The sequence below is a fragment of the Herpailurus yagouaroundi genome, unplaced genomic scaffold, assembly GCF_014898765.1.
Source record: "Herpailurus yagouaroundi ecotype Mexico unplaced genomic scaffold, PumYag 183, whole genome shotgun sequence".
In the NCBI taxonomy this organism is placed as follows: domain Eukaryota; kingdom Metazoa; phylum Chordata; class Mammalia; order Carnivora; family Felidae; genus Herpailurus; species Herpailurus yagouaroundi.
The window spans coordinates 6,924,463-6,949,006 of NW_024412414.1; the positions used below are offsets into that span (position 1 = coordinate 6,924,463).

The 24,544-nt window shown below is 38.9% G+C and overlaps 1 protein-coding gene and 1 long non-coding RNA gene across 5 annotated transcripts in view; one reads left to right on the forward strand and one right to left on the reverse strand.

Annotated features, from left to right (window-relative positions):
* The window catches only part of LOC121041318 (uncharacterized), an 813,566-nt gene that overhangs the window by 698,885 nt on the left and 90,137 nt on the right, over window positions 1-24,544 (forward strand). The gene's annotated exons all lie outside the window — the stretch shown is intronic.
* Window positions 10,422-24,544, reverse strand: part of GRM7 (glutamate metabotropic receptor 7) — an 880,365-nt gene continuing 866,242 nt past the window's right edge. For all 3 annotated transcript variants that reach the window (XR_005795667.1, XM_040492101.1, XM_040492100.1), the window contains one exon: window positions 10,422-11,627. Coding sequence is in view for 1 of the 3 variants with exons in the window: in XM_040492101.1 (XP_040348035.1) it covers window positions 11,578-11,627 (50 nt within the window). In the remaining 2 variants the exon portion in view is untranslated. The remainder of the gene's footprint in view (window positions 11,628-24,544) is intronic.

Genomic DNA, 24,544 nt, shown 5'->3' on the forward strand with positions numbered 1-24,544 from the left:
GCTTACCTATCCTTTATTTTTCATTTTTGAGTCTCTCCCCAAAGAGAATTAAATGAATTGTGTGTAATTCTAGGATTCAGTAATATTTATATTCCTTTTCTTCCAGTGTCGGAAGCTTGGTCTGGAAGCTTTTGTTCAAAATAAGTGTTTGTACACCCCAGTGGGTCATACAAGTCATTTTTAATGTGTAATAAGAGTCTTCAGATGGAGGGAATACAGATGAGAGTGGGAACATGGGAAGTATTAAGGAATCTTTGAAAAAGATTCGTGCACAGCTCTGCCAAGTTCCCTTTGGAGAGATCGACATGATTTGTCCAGATAGAAAATCCTCAAGCTTTATTTTGACCTATATTCTAAATCTCTTCCATTCAAGAGAGAATGAGCAGAAAGCCAATGATACCAGAATGAAATGATTCATTGGGTCAGGGGAGTGGGACCATAAATCTCAATTTGCCTGAGCTCGGGGGATTTTCCAGGAGGCTGGACTTCCTGAGCTAAAACCAGCAAAATCACAGACAATACTGGGATAATTGGTAAATTTTGTCACTGTCAGTTTAGAGAATTGCATAAAAATGGGTGGGTCCTAGGTCTTTTATTTCTCTATAACTGGTGCTTGTCGTGGACAGGAGGTGTCCCTCCCCAGCAGCCAAGAGAGCTGATGTTACCTTTTTGTCAATGGCCAGATAGAAGCACTGGATTCATGTTTCTAAGTGGGACTTACCAGAACATTAGGCTAATGAAACCAAGGTCTGAGCCATAGAAAGGAGCAAAATGTTTTCTCTTTGATGGAGAAAAGCTGTGGCTTTTCTTGAGCATGAGAATGGAAATAAGACTAGTGCTATTTAGTTATAAATAACTATAATATAATAGTTATAGTTATAAATAACTATAAATAATCTAGTGCTAGATTAGTTCTATTACTCCTTAGTTTTGTCTTCCTGAAATGGGAGTAGAGCCACTCTGCTAGCAGAATTTCAGATCTGATTAAATGATTAATGATTATATGATGGAGCTTTGCTAATTTGGAGTCACTTAGAAGAATGTGGCTCATCACATAAGCAGCACAATGATCAGGTAATTTCTAGATGTATAGTGGGAAGATTGGGATCTTAGTTGAGATTATTGTGTGAATATTTTGTGTGTAGCCACAAGGGCACTTGAGGTCGTTGTCATCCCTGATACACAAAGCATCATCATTATTTGTTCATACCCACCCTTCTTTATGTTTAAATAATAAAACGTAATGAGCACTTGGTAACCTGTACCTAGCCTAAGATAAGAACTCACCATTACTGGTAATTCACTTCTCCCTATGGCCTTTTTCCTTATCTCATTCCCCCATTTTCCCCTAGAGGTGACCATGATCCTGAATTTTGCAAATTTTCTTCTAGAACTTTTTCACTCAATATTATGTTGTTAAGATTTATCTATGTGATTTCATGGATTTTGCTGCTGTGTAGTATTCCATTGTATGACTGTACCATGCTTTATGTGTCCATTTTTCTGTCAGTGAGTACTATGGTATTTCCAGGTCTTTGTAATTGTGAACAGAGCTAGTATAAATACCTCTACATGTCTCCTGGGCCACCTGTAAAAATAATGTTTTTGAGTCACTACAGAGCAGTAGAGCAGCCAGGTCATAAGGAACACAGATACTCAAGTTTATGAAATGGAGATTTTTTTTGTCCAAGTGGTTGTACCAATTCACACTCAAATCAGGAGACTGTGAGGTCTCTTACAACTTTCTGACACTTGCAGTTGAATGGGGTAAAGTGTAAAATGCTCTTTCACTGTGATCTCCGTTTTCTTTTCTAATGAAATTGAGCATCTCTTCATGTGTTTATCAGTCATAGGATTTCCTCTTCTGTGAAATATCTGTTCTTGTCAATATTGAGGAGTTTGTCTTTATCTTAATTATAAGACATATGTGACATTTTATTATATGTATATTTCATATATATTCCTTATATATATACACACATACATATGTGTGTATATATATATATTCCATGTGCACATGTACATTTATTCCTAATACATATTTCTAATATTAATCCTTTGTTGGTGTATTTATTATAAATATCTTCTTACAGATTATAGTTTTAGCTCCACTTTCTTTAACTTTTGAGGAATAGCAGTCTTAATTCTGATATAATCAAAATTAGTAATTATTTTTTCTATGGTTAACCCTTTGTTCTTCAGAAATCATTCCTTCAAAGTCAGAAAGATACTTCCCTATATTTACTCTTACTTCTCTTATATTTTCTCTTTTTTCTTATGACACTTACATCCTTAATCCATCTGGATTGACTATGTTATGTATAATGTGAGCAAGTGTTCCAATTTTTTTTGCATAGACAGAATTCTTTTTTCATCTCTGTCGCAAAGATCCATGTATGTCCCTCCATTTCCAGGCTCTCATTCTGCCCTGTTGGGAGTCTGGTTTCTCAGTTTGGGAGCATCTGCTGGAAACAGGTGGGAGGAAAGTGCTATGATAGGTGGGGTGGTTCATCATTTCTAATTCCTAGTATCCATCCAAGTCCTAATCCCTGGCATCTGTGTTTCTTTCAAAGCCACACTGTGGGGGGATTTAAAAATAAATCAGTATCTAGGTTTCCCTCCAAATTTCTGTTTTAATTAGTCTGGGTTGGAGCCAGTGGGTCAGTATTTCTCAAAAGCCCCTAAGGAGATTCTAATGTAAATTCAGGGTCCAGAAGAGCTGTTACAGTTGATGCCCAAAGATGATTTCAAGTAGGGAGCCAACATCATGCTGTACTGCTTTGCCAACTTAGCAGAAATCCATAGGATGATTTTCAAATTATCTTTTCCCCCTGACGATAAATATAGTGCTTGTTCATTGCAAAGAAAACAAAAAGTTAAGGGAAAAATTAAGAGTAAAAAATAATTATTATTTGTAATTACATGGCTCATTTTGCATTTTTCCTTCAAGCTTTATCTTGGCATGTATATGTGAATTTATGTAGTTGTAATCATCTTGAAAACAATTTTAAGAGCATTTTTCTACAACAACATTCTTCTGAATCAATTTTAATACTGTTTGTCTATCTTACTATAATTACTGTGTATTGTTCATACACATACTTATCCTGTAAAAATATTCTTTCATTCTGGTTAGGGATTTATTTTGCCTATGGTGATTATAATTGTTATTTTGGGGTGAAGGAAAACATGTTTTGGGCATGATAATTTAGTGGTTAATAGTGATTATAATTGTTATTTTGGGGTGAAGGAAAACATGTTTTGGGCATGATAATTTAGTGGTTAATAGTATTGGGTCCAGAATCTATGACATCTGGGTTGAAATCCCAGTTTTTCTGTTTACCCATTGCGTGACTTTAGGGAAATCATTCTGCTACTCTTTATTTTACTACACATAAACATGAGGATAATATCAACCCCTCCCACACAGAGCTGCTTTTAAGATTGAATGAGGTGACTATGAATTGCTTACCACAGTGCTGAGCACAAACCAAGTGCCTAATGAACTTATCTCTAAGCTGGCTCTTCACAATGTCTGGGTAGTAGCTAAGGGCAGTCCTGCCCCCTCGGCTCAAAGACCAGTGTGATTTGCCCGACACAATTTCCCTGGTAGTAAATGTTCTCTGGGAGGATGACAGTCACCAAGATAGACTTTGTCATTGTCTAGCTAAGTAGCCAGATGCAGAGCTGGCTGGAGAGTCATTTGTTCAAAGGAGAAGGTTAAAAAAAAAGTGCCAGTTACTCTAACAATGGATGCTGCTAACTGGCTGCCTGACTCAAAGTTAGAATAATTTCTCCCTAGGATTTCCCTTCATTGTGGTGAATAGGTCCCTGCAATTGAGAGGCAAATGCAGGTTCTCAACTATGGAACCAGGTGTGTACACAGCTGGAGATCTGCCTGCTTGGAGCCCACAGGACAATAAAACAAACAGCAAGCAAAATAAAGAGTCAGCATGTCCAATTTTTTTTAAGTAGAAGTGGGGGATAGCAGTGGAGGAAAAAGGAAAAAGAGCAGTGGGAGAAGTACAGATTTGGGTTGGAGTGTTCGACTCTGAATCTGGTTGTACATCCTGAAGAGGCCACCTCTGGATGAAATTGCAGTATCTTCGAAATGCTTGACACCTTACCTAGAATGCAAGCTTCTCGAGGGCATGTGATTTAGCTTCTTACTGCTGTGTCCCCAAGAATTGAGACAGTGCCTAGTATATAGCAGGTGCTCAAATTATCGGTTGATTGAATTCTCTACTATTGCCTATTAAAACAGTAAAGGGCCAGTGAAGAGAAAATAATGCTTTTCTGAACCAAATTCAGATCAGCAAGGAAGACCTGGTAAAGAAGACACTTAAAAGAAAGCACCAATGTCATCTCAGCATCTAAGCCAGTCTGCTCATAGCCAAGTAGGCAGATGAGGCTTTGGAGAGATGAATTTCAAAACGTCAAAATGTTGTAATGAACTCAAATCAGAAATAGATGGCAAACCTAACAGCAGAATACATTTAGAAACAGAATTCTGAATCTCTGGTCACGAACCCAGAAAAGGAGAGATAAGTGATTTAAAGAGACAAATGTAGGTATATAGCAAACCTTCCAGTGAGTTGGGTTTCAATCAATTTATGCAAAAGCTGGAAGATGGGCAAATGCAGACCACTGCAGAACAGTGATGGAAACCTACAAGGGTAATGTTTGAAGCCTAAAGTCCAGAATGAATGGAGGTGTGCAAAATGAGTTAGAGCTGAAAAAGAGTCTTTTGCTTGTTTTAACCTTTTGTTGTGTGCAAAGCCAGAATACAGAAAAAGTAATTTGGTTGTTTAGACTTGCCCAGTGGTTCTCAAAGTATGGCCCCTGGACCAGCAGCATCAGCATCACCTGGGAAAGTGTTAGAATTGCAAACTATGACTTCCCACCCTGGACCTACAGAGATAAAACTCTGGTTGGGGGTGAGAGGGGCAGGGGCCCAGCATTGTGTGCTTTAGAATTGCCTCCAGGGAATTCTTATGCTAAGTTCCAAGACCCATTAAGAACATTAATCTCCCACCCTACACATGGGAAGCATGTGGAGAAAAAACAAAATGCCCAAGCTTTACCCCAGACTAAATAAAATGGACTCTTTATGGGGGGGGGGGGTAGCTCTTGCTATGGGTATATTTTAAATGCCCTTAGTAAACTGAATATGCAGTCAGGGTTGAGAACCAAACTCCAATTCAGGTACCAGCAGTACCATCATATCCCCAAGGAGCTTATTAGAAATGCAGAACCTAGGACCTTCCTGCTGAATCAGAATCTGCATTTTTAATAAGATCCCCAGTTGATTTAAAGACACATTAACGTTTGGAAGCATTTGTCTAAGACAAATGTTAACAAAAGTTAAAGGAATTAAAAATCAGAATTTGTACCTTGCCTCAACTTGATTTACTAATTTCATTGTAAACAGGAAAAGTGTGAGACAAGAAAAGCCAGGATAAACACATTGGCATGTGGGACAGGAAGCATAGTGAATGTTTGGGGTCAAAGAAAGACAGATGCCAGGAAGGCCATGTGAATGGAACAGGTATTCTGTAAGTCTTAGGTGCTTGAATTGCCCACACCTCTTTTGACAATGCTTGAGTTATTCATTAGCCAAACAAAATAAATCCAATACGTCAACATCAGAGTTGGCAACCACTGTGTGATGTGGTGATGAGTTTGAGGGTGTAAGCAGACTGTGTTGTGCTATAGGTTCCAAGCCATGCTCCATGCTCTCCTCTGCCCTCGAGGAGTCCTGGGGATTCAGAGTGTGCCCGGAGTCTGGAGGTGGTACAACACGGCCAGAACTTCACATGCAGATGGCCTTAGGAATAACTTAGGAGCTTGATTTGAGTCCATGGAAGGATTGCAGGGAAGATAATGAAGTCGATGTCTTAGTTTCCATACTTAGGGGGAAAAAAAAGACAGCCCTAGAAGTCATTCATGGTTCATGAAGTGATAGGATTGTTGGTCTGTCTGAGGTTTTGTGACGGAGAGTCAGAGAAACAACGTGGATATAGGTGTGTTGATTTTCACAAGGCATCACAAATGCCCTTAGCTTTGGTTCATTTCTTGTTATTTTTTGTTGGGCAAGAGAAAACAACACAGGACGATTGTTCCTGCAGTTTTGATGGATTTCTAATTAGAGCAATGACTGTATCTCTATCCATCTACCTAATGCTGATTAATGCACCAAGGTCAGCCTCACCATGGGTCTCTGATAGAAGCCGCCAATGCCCTGCTCTAGTCTCTAGCATTCTCCAGAATATTATCACTACCTTGGCTGAGAGTTACTAAGCAGATTTATCACTACCATGGCAGTTGGAAGGCTAGAATACAGATAAGAGTATCAGGATCTAAACAGACATTCATTCGAGGGCATGATAAAGTAAATTTGACAAAAGGATAATTTACAGAAGAAAAAATGTCAGGATTCTCTCTGCCCTTCCCCCACTCTCACTCTTGCGGTCTCTCTCAAAATAAGCAAACTTTAAAAAGAAAAAGAAAAATGACAAATAAGAGATAATACAACAGTACCAACTGGAGGAGGGATTGAGGGATTTTATCTACTGGAGTCTCCTACTTGAGTTTGTTTGTGTGAAGTGGTGGCCAAAGGCACTGCTGGATATCTTAGGCATGAAACATGCTGACACATGTGACAGCTGAATCATTCTTCATGCTGAAGTCTCCCCTTGGACCCCAGCCACCCCCCTCCCAGCTGTTGCAGGTTATTGGTTAACACATTTTGATCGTGAAGTTAACATTTGGAACAGGTTCTTAAAGAGTGGTCTGATGGATGCAAAGGCTTGAATCCATGTCGTGTTGATAAGACAAGAATGAAGATGGGAAGAATGCACAGGTGTGTGGGATGCCTGAGATGACCCAGCCAAAATGTGCTTTGACCTAGGAGTTGTGATTCTAAATCCAGTACTTTCCTGTTACTTCATCTCCCTTGTGCCGCCATTCGTTCCCTCCTCTTTCAGATGACAGAGGTGTTTTGCCTTTTGTTTTGTTTTTGTAGAATTATTATGTAAAAGGTTATTTATTTTGAGAGAGAGACAAGCTGGGGAGGGACAGAGAGAGAGGGAGAGAATCCCAAGCAGGTTCTGCACTGACTGTCAATGTAGAGCCCGATGTGGGACTCAAACCCATGAACCATCCACAAGATGAAACTTGAGCTGAAATCAAGACTCTGATGCTCAACCAACTGAGCAACCCAGGTGCCCGGATAAAACAGCTTCTGATAGAGAATATCCAGTTATCTGTATCAAGTTCTCACTTCACTTTCTAAGAAGACTGGTTCACATTCTGACAAAAGAAAGCACTATGCCAGAGTAATAGTTCTGTCCTTTACTGCTGAGGATGAGCCCTAATGTTCACATCTCGCCTATTTGTTCATCTGGATCCCCTGGGTCTTACCTGTCCTTAAACTTTTCTTTAATCTTTATTTATCTTTGAGAGAGAGAGAAAGAGCATGAGCAGGAGAGGGGCAGAGAGAGAGGGAGACAGAATCAGAAGCAGGCTCCAGACTGTCAACACAGAGCCTGACATGGGGCTTGAACTCACAGACCACAAGATCATGACCTAGGCTGAAGATGGATGTCCAACCAACTGAGCCACCCAGGCACCCCTTACCTGTCCTTAAAGACCCAGCTCCAGCCCCTCTGCCACCAAGGCTGCTGCAGCCACCAGCATGTTTCCTCCATCCTCTTTCCCACTGTTCTCCCAATCTTAACCTTCAGCCATTCATGCTTCCTTTCCCTGACTGCTTTACAAATACTCAGGGAGTGCCTCCTCCTTGCCAAACCTTGTCTGGAGTGCTGGGATACTACAGAGAACAAACCAGACAATCTATCTTTTCTTCTAGTTCTCACTGAAGAAAGGACCTGATGAGAAAGCATAAGACAAGCTGACAGGCCACAAATACCTCCTCCCTAACTCCAGGTGGGATATGTGTGATAATCCTGCCCAAGAAGGGAGGAAAGAAGAAAAACAGATAGTTAACTGATAGAGTTTGTAGTTTTGCAGGACTCTTCTCCATCACCCTTTCATAGTGATGTTGGAAACAAAGGCAGAAGGAAATGGCAGAAATAAATTTCTTTATAACCTGCAGCCCACTGGCAAATACTGTTTCTCCAGAAACTCCCTACTGTCTTGATGCTAATGCTTTGCTGGAGGGAAAACAACATGACAACAGCTAGGCCTCCAGTATCCTGGAAGTCTTCTTTAGCATATGAACATCTCACTGGGAACTTTCCCTGGACTGTACCTCCCCCAATTCCATAGTATTCAAGAAGTCTCTCCTCATGGTCCCTGGGCAGCTCTACCTGCCTACCAGTCCTCTCCCTGTGCTTCAATAAAATCACCTTTTGGCACCAAAGACATCTTCAAGAATTCTTTCTTGGCCGTTGGCTCCAGACCCCACTATTACCCCTAAAACCTCAGCAGGACTAGCAGAGACAAAGAAGCAAATCTAAAAAGTCATGTCATGAATAATGCAGAAATGAAGAAAGCAGGTCAGTGGATTCACTGTGATGGGGGTGGGAGGGGAGCACTGTTCCTTTAGATTAGCTCTGAAAAGACATCTGATATCCTGATGTTTAAGAAACTGGAAATATACATGAGAAAGTGGAGTCATGTGGCTGTGCAGGGGGGTGGGGGGATGGTGCTGGGCAAGAGAATAGCTGGTATTTGGGAAAGAGCACCGGGTCCTGGAGGGAGTGTATTCATTCTGCTGCCCTGCTATTGGAACACTTTCTATTACATCTGTCCTAGGGCTACAGACACATTTCAACTTAGCTACTGGGTTGGGGATGGAGTTTCTGGAACATGATTAGAACTGCCTTCTGAGGATTAGTATGCATTGTAATGCGTATGACATCCATGAGGTATATAATGCATATGAAGTAAACAATATATATTTAGTGTGTATATATATATATATATATATATATATATATGTAATGTATATAACAATTCCTTATAGTACTATAGAAGCTTTAGTTTTTATCCTTGTCATTATCTCCATCACTGTTATTTCAATTCTATGCTGAGGATCCTGGGCCAGAGTAAAGGTCCTTGGCAGGAGCTCTTGGCAATCCTAAGTAAAGTGCTTTTGCTATTTCCCCTGCACTCTTGCTTATATGTTGGAATCTTTTGGAAAGGCTCTTGCAATTTCTTGGTGAAAGAAATTATTTCTTCTACGTGGCCCAAAGTCAGCCTGACTTTCCCATGTGCTGTTTTACAGATTGTGTTTCCATGTCTGGAGTGAGAAAGCACTGTGCACTTAATTTTATTTTTAAGACGAAATGTAACAGCCATGGCGGTGCGGATGCTAGCTAACACACGTGGCAAGTTAACCGAGTGCCAAGCAGTGCTCTAAGCCCTTTGCATGGATTTTTTTCCTTTTCTCTTAATCCTCCTAAGTCTATGAAATATGTAGTAGTATTAACTTGTTTTCTGCTGGAGGAAATGGAGCATTCAGAATGTTTCCATAACTTTCCCCAGGATAGCTAGCTGGAGGGGAGCCAGCTCTCACCCTGGATTGTTTGGCTCTACAACTTGAAAGTGTGGATGATCCAAAACTCCTACCTGCTGTGATTAGCTTTTTATCTCATTGGTCTATTGCTTGAAGGGTGTTTAAGGGCTAGGAAAAAAGTGGGTGGTATTTTAATTTTTCTTAGAGTGATCCTGCAACAAGGTTTCTAGTCTTTGTGTACACATTGCGTGGGCTAAGCAGCAAGAGGTTAGTGGAGTTCAATGACTGTAGAAAATTAGTCACAAGTAGATCCACAATGGGCCATTTAAATCCATTTAAATGTATTTTGGGGCCCTACCCTGAGTGCTAAGGACAAATGTCACCCTCTGTAAACCGACATTCTCTTGTGATCCTGACACCCAAGTTATTGTGAGGGTATTTCCCACATTTGACTTTGGGGAACCCCAAGTCTTAATCTTGCTGTCAACATGGCTACCATATTTGTTGGTAAGTACAGACAAATGCATTGTTGTAAAAATCTTTACTTAGGTTCTTTGGTTAAGTTTCACAGAGACTTTTCATCTTTTCACTCATTTGCCCCCAAATTGTTTATTGAAGCTAGTATTTCTTTATTTTCTCTTCCCTCTGACACTTTGACTATTTTTGGTGAGTAACTTACTGAGTCAATGTCTGAGGGTTCTCAGGTCTCAATTTCACTTATAAGGAGACAAAATGCATGGGCTTTGTGCTAGCTCCTTTTTTTTTAGGAGAGCATTTAGCGTCTCTGGATTTATCTATGCATTTCAGATAGGACTTGTGAGTGAAGGCTTATTTCTTTCACAACTTTGGTTGTTCACAGTGTTCCCTAAACTTAAGATTTCATGAAATAAGCTATATAACTAAAAGGGGATAAACAACTAAAAATATTTATTTCAGGAAATAAAAAAGTTAACCAAAGAATTTTATTGGTACATTCTTGGACAATATCACAGAATTGAAAGAGAATGGAAAGGGGGAGTTTTTCAGCAAGGGTGTTTTTCCACTAAATTGGCACATAAGCAGCAAGATTAACGAAAGTACTTATTACAAACAGTAAAAAACATACATGCTTTTTTTTAAAGTCCTTATCACACTGGTCAGTCATAGGGGGGCATGAACAAAACCTCAAGACATGAAAAATCCATATTCTTTTCTTCAAATAGCTTAATCATTATTAAAATTATTGCAAAATATCCATTTACCTTAATTAAAATAACAAAAGAGAACACAAATACAAATATTGAACATAAATTATTAACATGTACTGTAAAATACATTACTGGCATGCATTCCAAAGATGAAGACCTCTATTCAGTTCAGCCAATACCTTCTTTTCATGTGACCTATCCTTATACCAAAGATAGGTGGGTGGGGCATACTTTCTCAGCACAGTTTTTGGTCTTTAAATACCTTTTTTGTGTTAAAAAAATAACATGATTTGCAGTGGTACTATAATCATAATTATACAGTCATTACATATGTGGTTTTAATTTCTTTCTTTGTTTTTTTTTCTTTTAGTCTGCCGAGATCTTTTTAACATTTGAATTGTTTAAAAATTTTTCCAAATATTCTGCCGTCTGAGAGAATAGGGCTCTATGGAAACAAGGCATTCGAAAACAAACAGTGAACCAAGGTACAACATCAGATGGCAAAGTGCAATAGTCCTCACAAACTGTACAGAAAATTTCAAAACCTTGCAGTCTGGAAGTACATACGTAGAAAGACAAGTCAGCCCCAAAACGTTCACTGTGGCTCTCGATGGTTCATCCTAAAGAGCCTGGGTGGGACTTGAGTCTCAACACTCCCTGTGGTAGGGAAGGTCCAAAATTGCAGCCGAGTTGGCAGTGCTGATGCCAGTGACTTATTAAGCCAAGATAAAGTAAGAATATTTCATAAAGCAGCTGTGTAGGACACTTGGATCCTCTAACGTTGGTCTCCTGGCCGGGGATGCTCCTCCAGTGATGGGCAGCGGGCAGGACCAAAAGAGTCCTATGCCAGGTTGGGTGACGAAATAACTGAGGGTCTTCCTCTTCCATGGTTCCATGGAATGAAACAGGTTAGATAACCAGGTTATTATAACTGACATACTTCTTTTTTGCAGCAGGGCCTGAAAGAAAAATGTAAAAGGGTCAGTTGTAGCAATGACCTTGTTTGCAAAGGTAGAAACAGATTTAGATCCAGAAGGACCTGGGTGCAAAGTCAAGAAGGAACAATGCACCACTAAGGAACACACAAATCACTTTGGATTCCTATGACTCTTTCTAAGGTTTTGTCTACTAAAATCTGCAGTGTCCAGCAATTCTCAAACCATCTGTGTTCTTTATTCTGAGATGTCTCCAACCTCCCTCTTTATGGTTTATAATGGTTAGTAAATTAATAGTGGATGCCATGCTAATTAGCCAACCTTAAGCTTAAAGAGCCTACCCATGTTGCAGTATATTTTGTTGTGTAATCTTCTCCCAGACCTTCTCATAAAACATGGTTTTTGCTTGGGAAAGGTCTGTCCTGGGTCACTGGAATTAATGTTGGTTGACTAAAGATTAGGTCAACCAGAGTGTCTTGTTCAGTTAGGAGTCACACAATCAAATTACTGTTGACTGATTTTCATAGAGTTTTCATCAGTAAGTTGTAAATGTAATTTGTGGAACAATTTCCATCAAAATCTGAGGCTCACTTTAATCTCAACATGGATGCATTACATTGTTTTCCTTAAACGTGGGATAAATTACTTATTTGGCACAGTAATTCTGGGACCCAACTCTACTCATTCATTCATTCATTCATTCATTCATTCATTCGATACACATCAGTTGCCTACCATATGCCAGACCCTTTCCTGTTCTTGGGCTGGAAACAAAGACACCGAGATCCCAATGTATGACTCTGATTTATACTCTAGTTCTCAATACCAAGTAATATAATTGCTGTTGTGTGACATGTTCTTTATTTATTAAATGGTAGAAGTTTTACATCAGCTTCTGTTGGACACAAATTAACTGTCAGGGAGCATTTACTGATGGCTTATTTTACTTAACGTTTTTTATTCTAAATAGTATTATTCATTTAATACAAACAAGTAACAAGAGTCTTAAAAAACCCTTAAGTAGGGATTCATATAGGGATTTAGAAGAATGGAGAAGCCACAATAACACACTGAGAGAGAGTTTGTATCTGAACTTTGAGTAAGTAAAGCAGCCAGTATTTTACTGATATATACATGCATGTGTACACTATACAAAAAGACAGATTTTCTGGATTAAAAATTTAGACTCTGGTTCTGACAAATTATGATTTGAAGACTCAGACTCCTTTATGAAATCACATTGCATTTATTAACAGAAATTATAGGAAAAATGAATTCTATGAAATGGAGGGTCTTCTGGAAAATATGGTCATGAGACAGGTCAGGATGCCGCATCCTCGATAAATGTATGGTGTCAGCAATGCCCCAGTATTCTACGAAGGTTCCCATTGTTGTTACAACCTTTACTGTCTTCTTTTATATGCTCAGTTTGAGTATAAAGAGAATAGCTTTCTAAAAATGTTTTCTTGGGGTGCCTGGGTGGCTCAGTCGGTTAAGCATATGACTTTAGCACAAGTCATGATCTCGTGGTGTGTGAATTTGAGCCCTGCGTCAGGCTCTATGCTGATGGTTCGGAGCCTGGAGCCTGCTTAGGATTCTGTGTCTCCCTCTTTTCTCTGCTCCTCCCCTGCTAATGCTCTGTGTCTCTCTGTCTCAAAAATAAATAAACATTAAAAAAATTTTTTTTAAATATTTTCTTTACTCTGAAGCCTATTTACAGGGTCATAGCTAGAAAGAAAACTTGGAGCAGATAGGTGCAAGAAACAACCACGACCTATCTCATCACATGCCAATATGCTAACTATCCTCAGGACAAAGTAGGGGGAAATCAAAGGAAAAACTCAGAGGCTTAAAATGACCTAAATACGTGAGACTACCTCTATTGTGTGATTATTGTGTGACTGTTTTCCCTATAAGCATGACTGTCTAGTGAAAAAAGCAAAACACAATTGAAATTCCTCAAACAGGTTTTTTTAAAATACAATTTCTCCAGAAGAGTCTTCAGCAAAAGAATAAGTTAGAATATGTTGCCCTTACATTGCACAGCTGAGTATTGGTTTGCATTAAACTATCATCACGTTGCGGTAAAAATTTTGAAGTGATAATAACAATGGTGGAAATTTACTGATGCTTGTCATGGATTATCTTCTTGTGTTTGCAAGCCTTGAGATGAGTGCTTTCATGATTGCCACCTTACATAGGAGAGGTCTGAGGCTCAGAGGGACCAGCATTCCAAACGAAGGCTGATGTTTGAATCTATAGTTTGCTCTCCATATCATAGTTGGAAGACCATGCTTCATTTGGACTCACCTGCCCCGGGTTCTGATTTAGCTCTATCACTTACTTACTTGAGGTGTGACTTAGACCAATCCAATGACACTGAACTTCTCTGAGCCTTTGTAAAATAGGTAGGATAATTGTCACCCTGTGGTTTGTTAATGGCATCAATGTATGAAATACTCCGTTTTCTCATCTGGTAACATAATGCATGACAGTATTTTTATTTTTATTTTTTATATAAAAATTTTATTGTTTTAATGTTTATTTGTTTTTGAGAGAAAGAGAGTGAATGGGAGAGGGTCAGAGAGAGAGGGACACACAGCATTTGAAGCAGGCTCTAGGCTCTGAGCTGTCAGTACACAGTCCAACGTGGGGCTCGAACTCACAAGTGGTGAGATCATGACCTGAGCTGAAGTTGGACACCCAACCGACTGGGCCACCCAGGAGCCCCCCAAAATTTGTTTTTAATGGTTATTTTTTCTGTGTGAATGAGAGGGCGGGAGAGAGGGACACAGAGCATGAGTAGGAGAGGGGTGGAGAGAGAGGGAGGCACAGAATGTAAAGCAGGCTCCAGACTCTGAGCTGTCAACACAGAGCCCGACATGGGGCTCGAACTCGTGGACCACAAGATCATGACCTGAGCCAAAGTTTGCCGCTTAACCCACTGAGCCACCCAGGTGCCCCCATAAAGTTATTTTTAAATTGCAACATTTTATACAAATGATTAGCCTCAGTTCATGCTTTCTTTGCCGAATAGCTGGAGATCATTGCAACTAATGGTGATGGAGTTGTGCAGGTCCTAGAATGGCAATTTATATGCATTTCAAAGCAGTGTCCAATGTATTATTATGTTTATTTTTAAAATGTTCTAGTCTTGTGAGTAAATAAGATAAGTGCCTGTGGTGTCTGATAATTCTATTTATTTGAATAGCAATGTAGTTTATGGCCTAGAAAAGATAATTGCTTACTTGTGCAGTGAAATACTTACTAAGGAAATAAACTTTTTAAATTTTAAAATAGAATTGTTTTTTTGTAAAGTTACAAGTTTTAAGGACCATTAGGAACATACAGCATGGTTCCTCCCAAATTTTTTAAAGTTACCTACATCAGTAGTTTTCAAAGCAAGCTCTCTTAAAGAGTTTATGTTTACTATGAGGCAGTGTTGTGGACACAGGCTTTTGCAATGAAGTGCTTTGTTCCTTAAAAAAACATTAGACATTCCAACTTACTCTTGGTGTATTATCGAAATCACACACAATTTGACATTAACTTGAGTGAACTGCTTTTTCCCTTGAGTTTCTCCCAAGCCTGTTGGTCTCACAAAATACTTAATTTCTCAGGTGTGTTCCATGGAACACTTAATACCCCAACTATAGGAAGTGAAGAAAAAAAAAAGGAAACAATGGAAAGGAAAAAGTGTCTTGTGGATATTATACACAACAGTGAATTATGGGAAACATAAATAAATATAAAATTTTGAATGAATAAAATTAAATAGGTCTCTTTTCTCTCTTCCATATTTTTTAAATAATAAGGAATTGTATAGTTCATTAACAATATGCTATGTTTCTGTGAGCTGTTTTTAAAATTTAAATGTATATGTAGATATGTATACCTATCAGTGTCGATGAAGTGATTCACACAGCCACACAAATTGTAGGCAATAATATATCACAGCCTTGAAAATAACACATTAATGTATTAACATCTCTGCTTCACGTGCCTCTCCATCCACCCATAGGAAATAAAAACACAGTCAAAGCCTCCCCTCCTTCCCCTTTCCCTTTGACAGTCTTCCCTCCTTGCCTCCCACCAACGCTATTATTCTGATGTTGGTGTGCCTCTGTCCCAGTGAGATTCATGCTGCTGCAGTCTGTGTAGCCGCCCATAAACTAGAGATAGTTTTGCTTTGTGTTTTTTAAATTGTTTAAAAAATACCATTCCATGCATATCCATTTGCAACTTGTTTTTCATATAACATTGTTGTTTTAATATTAATTTATGTTGATTGGGTAATCAGAGTTACTATAGAGCTTCTTTTTTATTTTTTAATGTTTATTTTTGGGAGAGACAGAAAAAGCATGAGTGGGGCAGGGGCAGAGAGAGGGAGACACAGAATCCAAAGCAGGCTCCAGGTGCTGAGCTGTCAGCACAGAGCCTGACGCGGGGCTCAACCCCATGAACCCCAAGATCATGACGTGAACTGAAATCGGACACTTAACTCACTGAGCCACCCAGGCACCCCATATAGTTTCTTTTATAAATATACCAAAGATTTCTGTAATTAATTTTTTATTTGGTGGACTCTACTTACTTTATAATTATTTTCAATAGCAAATAATGCTGGAATAAATGGTATCTGAAAACGAATACCATTTCTAAAGTTAAATTATAAAGCTATTAACTAGGAGATATTATTTGCAATATATTTAAGTGACAAAGGATTGTTACACAAAATTTTTAACATAGACCAATTAGTAATAAAAGACAAGCTAATTTTTAGAAAATGAAGATATGTAAAGGTGATTTGTGGATAAAAAAACATAAAAAGGGCTCAACCTCATAAATTAGAAAAGTGGAAATTAATAGTAAGAAAGCGTTTCATCCCCAGCTATTACAAAATAAAAGGTGTATTTGCACTGATACCATTTGCTGGTGAGGTTGGGAAGAAATGGGGATTCTTAGACTACACTAGTAGGAATGCAAAGTGATAAAATTTCATGAAAGAACCATTTGGAAATACCTAGAAAAGATGATGGACTCAGCAACTTTATTTCTGCATATATATCTGAGACACTTGTTTGTACGTGCACATAGACATGTGTGGGCCTTCCAGTGCTGTTACTACAATTATGTGGTTTGTGATTCTCTAAAAGGGAATTCTCCTATAGGGGCTGGGTGTATAATAGAAATGAGCAAAGTGGGTCATGTGTAAGATGTTAAGGAATAGCATGGAATCTGATCCACTAGAAAACTCATGCCCCATCTGAACAGCATAATCATTTATAGGATGTTACCTTACTTTAGTCAGATATTTCATTTTTTTAAGTTTATTTATTTTGAGAGAGTTCATAAGTGTGTGAGGAGGGGAGGAGCAGAGAGAGATCGGGAGAGAGAAAATCCTAAGCAGGCTCCACACTGTCAGCACAGAACCCAATATGGGGCTCAGTCCCAGGAACCATGAGATCATGACCTGAGCCAAAATCAAGTCAGATGCTTAACCCACTGAGCCACACAGGTGCCCCCAGATATTTCATTTCTAAAAGAGGAGCTGTACTTATGTGTTCTTAGGTAAAAATTCATTTTTTATTCTTTTGAAATTTCTTTTCAAAATTCATTTTTCATTTATTGAGCACATATTTTGTATTAGGCTCTCTTCCAGGCATTAAAAATACCTGTTTTTTTAGTGCACAGTTCAAAATTATATTAAAACCTTTAGCAAGTCAACGGAAAGAGGTCAGGGGTCAGAGTAAGTCTCTGGGCAGCCACCTGTAACTCTGTGATGTTATTTGCACTGTTTTCCAAATTTATTTGATTGTGTAGCGTTCTCCCCACTTTTTAGTGGATCCCTTGGTACTGTACAAGAATGTACTTTGGGAAGTATGTTTGGTTATTTCTTAAATTTTGGCCCTGCCTACTACATTTGTCCTTTGTAAAGCTCACCAAACTGGAATACTGGTTTATTGCCTGATGGAACTTGGTTCAAACTGACTTTTCTATGAACCCATCCTAAGCCATATCTGTGTCTCTCCTTTCTTCCAGCTATTGCTTACCTGCCAATCATAATTCACGGTTGTTGTTTAGTTAAAAATACTTTAAGTGGGAGAGATTCTTCATATTAGAGTTTATGTTTACTAAAACAAAAGGAAATACTCCTAGTAATTGGTTCTGTGGTCACTGGCCTGCTTCCTGCCTGTTTGTTTCATCAAGTAAATGGCCTTAGCCCACCACTTACTGGCAGATGAGTTGATGTTACCTTCAGTTGTTAATTTTCACTCAGGATTTCAAAACTAGTAAACTTCCTATATTGTATTAAAAAATAATTTTCTAATGATTTTTCCTAAATCTTTTTTTTAAATTGAGTATCATCCAAGAGTAGTAAATTACACCCCCTAAAAACATGCAAAACCCAAGAATGGGGAATATGATTATCAAAAAATGAGGTATTCACAGTTGTGTAATTTGAACTCTGATCTAAGAAAAGCTGAGACTTTTCTCTATCTTTTCTTCCCCACCTCTAGCTGTGTTGCAACAACTTACCACCAGAATTTTTGAAGTATTTGTCTTTATGTTAGGTAGCTGGACATCTTGACACAAAGAGCTTAGCAGGGGTGAAAATACAACCAGCTAAATACATCAGGATTCCAAATCACCAGTAATTCTAATCTAGTCACCAAAGATCCAGAATCTGAATGTCTGTCCATATATCCAACCGCCCATCTAACAAAATATTATTTAGCATCGATTAAATACCAGTAACTTTACTACATGCTAATTATGCAAAAACAGGCTTGGAAGTTTGCAAGCTGTTTGGTTCCCTTCTCATTCATTGTATATTTGAATTATTTGACAACATTTAGAGAGGGCTGCCATGTACCATCAACAAGGGCTTGGCATTTCCTTTATTTTTTTTTTTTTTAATTTTTAAAAAATTTTTCCCCTATGTAGCATGATCAGGATGAGGCAGGAGATCTTAGGTCAGACTCACATTGAGAGGAGTCCCCAAAGCAAATTGGTATCTTTACCAGAGTTGAATGAGGGAGACCATTCAATGGATGATGGGACACTGAAGCTGCTGGGACCAGTCTACCATGTTTGCAGACAATAAATAGTAATCCAGTTCAAGGGAAATAGAGAAGCAGCATCCTAGAAATCCTTGAGAAAAAGTGTGCTAAGTGCTTTCCCCATTTTTCACCAGGGACAAAGAAAGGAGTCAGGTGTAGTCCATTTTGTTAATAGATTTTATAATTGGGGAAATGATTACAATGCTTGTGGTAAGTGCTTAAAGATATTTGACAAGGGCTAATTAACTCTTCCTTGGATGGAGGTATATTGTACAAAGCCTGAGAAGGCTTCTCAGTGAAATGGGCATTTGATCTGGATGATGAATGTGAAAACATAGGAAGGACGCAGGTGATATAAAAAAGTACATACTGTATTCTCATTAAAGTGCATGGGGAAGGGAATCAGAAAGTTCTGGAACTGAAGGATGAAGGGGTAGGAGGGTCCAGATAATTACTTCAGTAAATATGTATGATACCATATTAAATTCAAGCTACAGGAAATAGTGATGAACAAGACACAATCCTTATGGTTATCTAGCTTCCTAAAGGAGTCTCTTGTCAAAGGCCTTGAATGCCAAGTAAGGCGATGGTGTTTAGGAGGCCATGGGGAACTGTCAGTGCTTTTAAAGCATAATCTTCAACTTGAGTTTCCTCCCTACAATGCTAATTACCTGTCTCCTAATCTGGTTATCTCCTGCTCCTTGTTCTCCTTAAAGTTTCTCAAAGTGACTCAATTCAGGGAGCCTTTCCTGACCTCCCCCAGACAAGCTAGGTGCCCCTGCTCTACTCTTTCATGGCCCCTATATTTCTCCTTTGCCATATTGCACACAGCCAGGGTGCATTGCATTTTGCTCTTGTGTGTCTCACACATTAGCAGTGGAGATGTAAGAATGGAAGAATCCCTGGATTACTAAGCATCCTAGTGCTTAGTAAGTGCGTAATACAAAGTGCTCAGTAGTTACTGAATGAATCACTATAGAAGAGCTTCTGCTCTCTGAAGTCATTGTCAGCTCTTGGAGGGTTTTAGTAGAGAAAGAGAGTCTCCCCTCCCCCCGACTCCCCAAATACATGGGAACTTCAGGGGCTTTGCCAACCTCTTTTTTTTTCCCTCAGTATCCAACTTGATGCTGTTGTATACAAAGCTAACAACTGCTGCAACTTCTCAGATTTCATTTGTAAGTTTTAAATCACAACATTCTTTTTTTCCCCTTTTAGCATCCACAGAGGCCTAAAACAGCCTAGCTAAAATTGAGAAATCAATTTTCAATTCTGCCATGAAAATAGTCAATGAACATTCTAGTGTTTCTTTAAAAAATCTAATTTGTTTTTTAAGATGTAAAGCATCAAGAAGAGGTTTACGTGGTTCTTAGATGTATTTGAAGCAAATAGACTAAGTCTCTGTTTGGAAACATCTTTAAGCGTGGCCAAGTTAAAATCTGTCTGGGTAGTTTGATTGAGGCTGTATATGTTTTGCCTTAGGAAAAAATAAAAAGAATGGACTAAATTACTGCATTAAGGATTTCTGCTTTTTCTTATGCACTCTGCCTGGGCACTGAAGGCTTTTGTGTATTTTGCAATTTCAATATATTATGGATGCGAGCATTCTGGAGCATATTATGAGTGCATTCCAATGGTGCATCCAAGACTGAAGCTGTGCCTGAAAGCTTGTCTTAAGGATAATGTTATGAATAAGGCAGTAGTGACAAAATAGTAGCAGAGTAATACTTAGTGTTCCTGGATGAAAAGCTCTTGATAAATCCAGGCCTTGCTGTTTGGGGGTAGGAGATTCATAGTCCATTCATTCATTTCCTTTTTCTTTGTTCCACTAATACTAAGAACTTAAAGTGTGCTAATAGTAGCTTGTTTAAAAACCAGTGGCACAAAGATAGGGGGAAATATTCTCTAACTTTGAACAATGCCTGTTTCAGTGTGATTCAACACATAGTTATTGAACACCTACTTTCTGTCAAACATTATTACAGACAGGGAAATGTGGCCATGTTAGCATTCAGTACAGCCTCTGACTGTATGGAGCTTACATCATCTTGGGGAGAGAAAGATTCAGCTGTTTCTCATTTTCTGTTGTTGTTATCTTCTATAAAGTTGCAATAAATACTGAATTGGTGAATTCTGAACCATTGCTCCTGGGGGAAATGCAGGGTTAGGTTCCTATGAGCCTCTGGCCACAGCATTTTATCAACAAATCAAGATATAACCTTAATTTTTGTTTTTGTTTTTTCTGTTTGGAGACACCTTATATAACATATATTATTGATTAGTTATCATTGAACTCATGACTAACAGCATTATAACTCATAGTTGAGCAAAGTTTGAATAATACATGCATCCTGAACTCAAGAACACTACACAAGACTTCAGCACTATGTTTGGGGGATATTTTATTTTTTTTATTTTTTATTTTTTTGGGGGGGTATATTTTAAATGGTGAATCACAGAAACACAAAAATATAAAACTTGGGTATTAAGCAGACTACAGAAGGCACCCTTAGAACTGAAACAAGGCAGAAGATCACCTTGTTCAGCCTCAGCTGAGAATGTGTGCAGTGACTCAATAATTTCCCTATTCTGCATGTATCTGCAAATGACTGTAACAGTGCAGCAAGTAATGGTTTTGGAGTTAGAAATCACTTTCAGAAAGTGGGGGAGTCTGTAAATATAGAACCTGCGAATAATAAGGATGAACTCTATGCTGATGTCAGGCAATCCTAAACACCATGAAAGAAGTTGACTAAGGGGCTAGACCTAGATTAGGCTGAGGTTGCTGTCCTAAGAAGGGTTACAGTTAAGGTTCAGCAAGGCTGACATTTGAGCAGAGATTTGAAGGAGATGAGAGAGAAACTATGAAAATTCTTGAATCATAGAGTGAACAGCAGGTGCAAAGCCCTGAGGTTGGCATTAGAAAGGCCAGGAAGGCTGGAATTAAAGAGAGTGAGCAGAAATGGGGGTACACATGAAGAATTCCAACATGGCAGAAGGTGCCATCATAAACTTGTGCAAGGAAGAAGGGGTGAAAAAATACTGCTTGAGAAATGCAAGGAAGGTATCAAGGTGGAGGGAATATGGAAGTGTGTCTTTTTTTTTTAAATTTTTTTTTCAACGTTTATTTATTTTTGGGACAGAGAGAGACAGAGCATGAACGGGGGAGGGGCAGAGAGAGAGGGAGACACAGAATCGGAAACAGGCTCCAGGCTCTGAGCCATCAGCCCAGAGCCTGACGCGGGGCTCGAACTCACGGACCGTGAGATCGTGACCTGGCTGAAGTCGGACGCTTAACCGACTGCGCCACCCAGGCGCCCCATGGAAGTGTGTCTTGAACAGTAAATTGTGGACATGTCTTGGGCAGGGGACACAGAAGTCATGGGCACATGTATTTAAGAACATTCCATGTGGAGGACATGACATTGGCAAAGGCCTGTTCTGTGAAAAGGCTGAGGGTTTGGAGAGAAAGGCAAAAAGTGTGGAGAGTTGAAAGAGGACAGTGTTCGTGCAAAGAAGAAAGAATGCTGGGAAAGATGATTGGGGAGATTAATCTCAGATTGGCAATGATGTTTTCTGTTACATATAGGGTAACATATGGATATGAAGCTGAACTGTGAGAAGTTCACCAATATTTGAATAAAAGAGAGAATGTTACAAAAGTAACCTGAAGGATGGATTGAGAATGGGAAAGAGGTGGGTGGTAGTTACAAGCTAAGACATCAGCTAGCAGTTGATGGTGTGATTAGAACTGTGTGTGGTAAGTGAAATTCCAAGACAATACTACAGTGGGATTCTAAATGAGAAAGCATCTCATTGTGCCAGCAACACCCTAACTAACACCTTGTTCTCTTGGGCAGGAGAACACGGGAAAGTGCCTTCGGGGCCATCGTCATGGGTAGCATCCTTGAGGCCAGAGATACCCTGTGTGTTTGTTTGACTGATTTTTAATTTATGAGGGGGTATATGTGACATGACAATAAAGTGGTGTTAAGTTCAGTTAGGTTTACTTTTAATGTGACTATAGATCTCAGAGAACTCAGAGGGCTCAAGGAGAGGAAACGAAACAGGACTACTGGTCAAGGCAAAGAAAAGAGATGAAGGAAACCTTAACTTTCCTTCTTAGAATCCAATTCATCTTATGCTGGTAGGCCAAAGACAGAGCCTGAGAATGAAAGCTCTGTCTAGGAGTAAAGATTTGGTATCCTATGGGCTGTATATTTTGGGATACTGGCTTTGCAAGATAGAAGGATTGGAATCTGCTACAGATCCCAGAAGTCAGCCATAACTTCAGTTTAAAGCAAATAAAAAACAAATGTTTCCTAAGTGTTAAATACTGATTGCTGGGGATACAGATGTAGTAAGTCATTTCCCCATCCTGAAGGAAGGTCTCAGTCTAATAGACCAGACTCCCTGGTGGCTAAACTGAGCACTGAGTGCAAAGCTTGAGTATATAACAGTCAACTTTCATACATTGGCTTCTACAGTGTATGAAACTGACCAGCTCATACTCAGAACTAAACCTGTTGTCAATTTCAACATCAGAACTTTGATGATGAAAATTCGTTTTTTATTGTTATTAATTTTGTAACTTAATTTGTTGATTTATTTAACAAAGTTTTTATGAGCAAAGACATTAATGTTAAAAAAACAGTGAATTTCAAGGTGCTTTATTTTTATTTTTTTGTGTGTAAGATAAATAACAAACTTAAAAGTAAAACAGTAAATCCTATGAGTTAGTATTAGAAAAGTAATATGTATTTGGACAAAAAAATATGTATTAAGAATGTTCAAAAGAGGGACACCGGGGTGGCTCAGTTGGTTGAGCATCTGATGCTTGATTTTGGCTCAGGTCACAATCTCATGGTTCGTGGGACTGAGTCCCACGTTGGGCTCTGTGCTGACAGTGCAGAGCCTGCTTGGGATTGTCTCTCTCTCCCTCTCTGCTCCTCCCCTGCTCATGCCTGTGCACGCTCGCTCGCTCTCTCTCAAAATGAATAAATAAACATTATCCAAAAAAAAAAAGGTAACTATTTTAACATAATAAAGGTCATATATGAAAAAACCGACAGCTAATATCCTATTCTGTGATGAAACACGGAAAAATTTTCCTCTAAGATCGGGAAGAAAGGGACGCCCTCTTTTACCGCTTCTACTAAACACCATTTTGGAAATTCTGGCTAGAGCAGTTGGGCAAGAAAAATGTGTGCATTGGAGCTCCTGGGTGGCTCAGTCATTTAAGCGACCAACTTTTGGTTTCAGCTCAGGTCATGATCTCATGGTTCGTGAGATCAAATCCTGCGTCAGGCTCCATGCTGATAGCTGAGAAGCCTGCTTGGAATTCTCACCCTTTCCCTCTCTCTCTGCTCCTACCTGCTCATGCTTTCTCTGTTTCTGTTTGTCTGTTCTCTCTTTCAAAGTAAATAAATAAACAAACTTAAAAAAAAGAGTGTTAAAAGAAAATAAAAATGAGTAAGGTATAAGCATAAAGGTACTCATGAAGAGGTACAATATTTGTAATTTTGAAGCATCTAAATCACTCGCACTAGACAGGGGTTAAATTAATTCTAAAGCATTCTTTAATGGGACATTTAAATCTATCAAAGGTAAGGGCTATTAAGATGATGGAGGAACTTGGGAAATGTTTATGCCATAGCATTAATAATGTTTAGTACAAAGAACAGGTTACAAAATTGTAAGTACTCTATAATTAAACCTGTGTACTGGAAAGACTGAAAGCAATTGACCAAATTATTAAAAGCTAAAAGAAAGTTGGTGGACTTTTCAAATATGCCAATATTGTAATGGACACAAATAAGATGTGGGACTCTTTGAGATTAGGAGTCTAGGGAGACGAAACCACTAAATGCACTTCCTGAT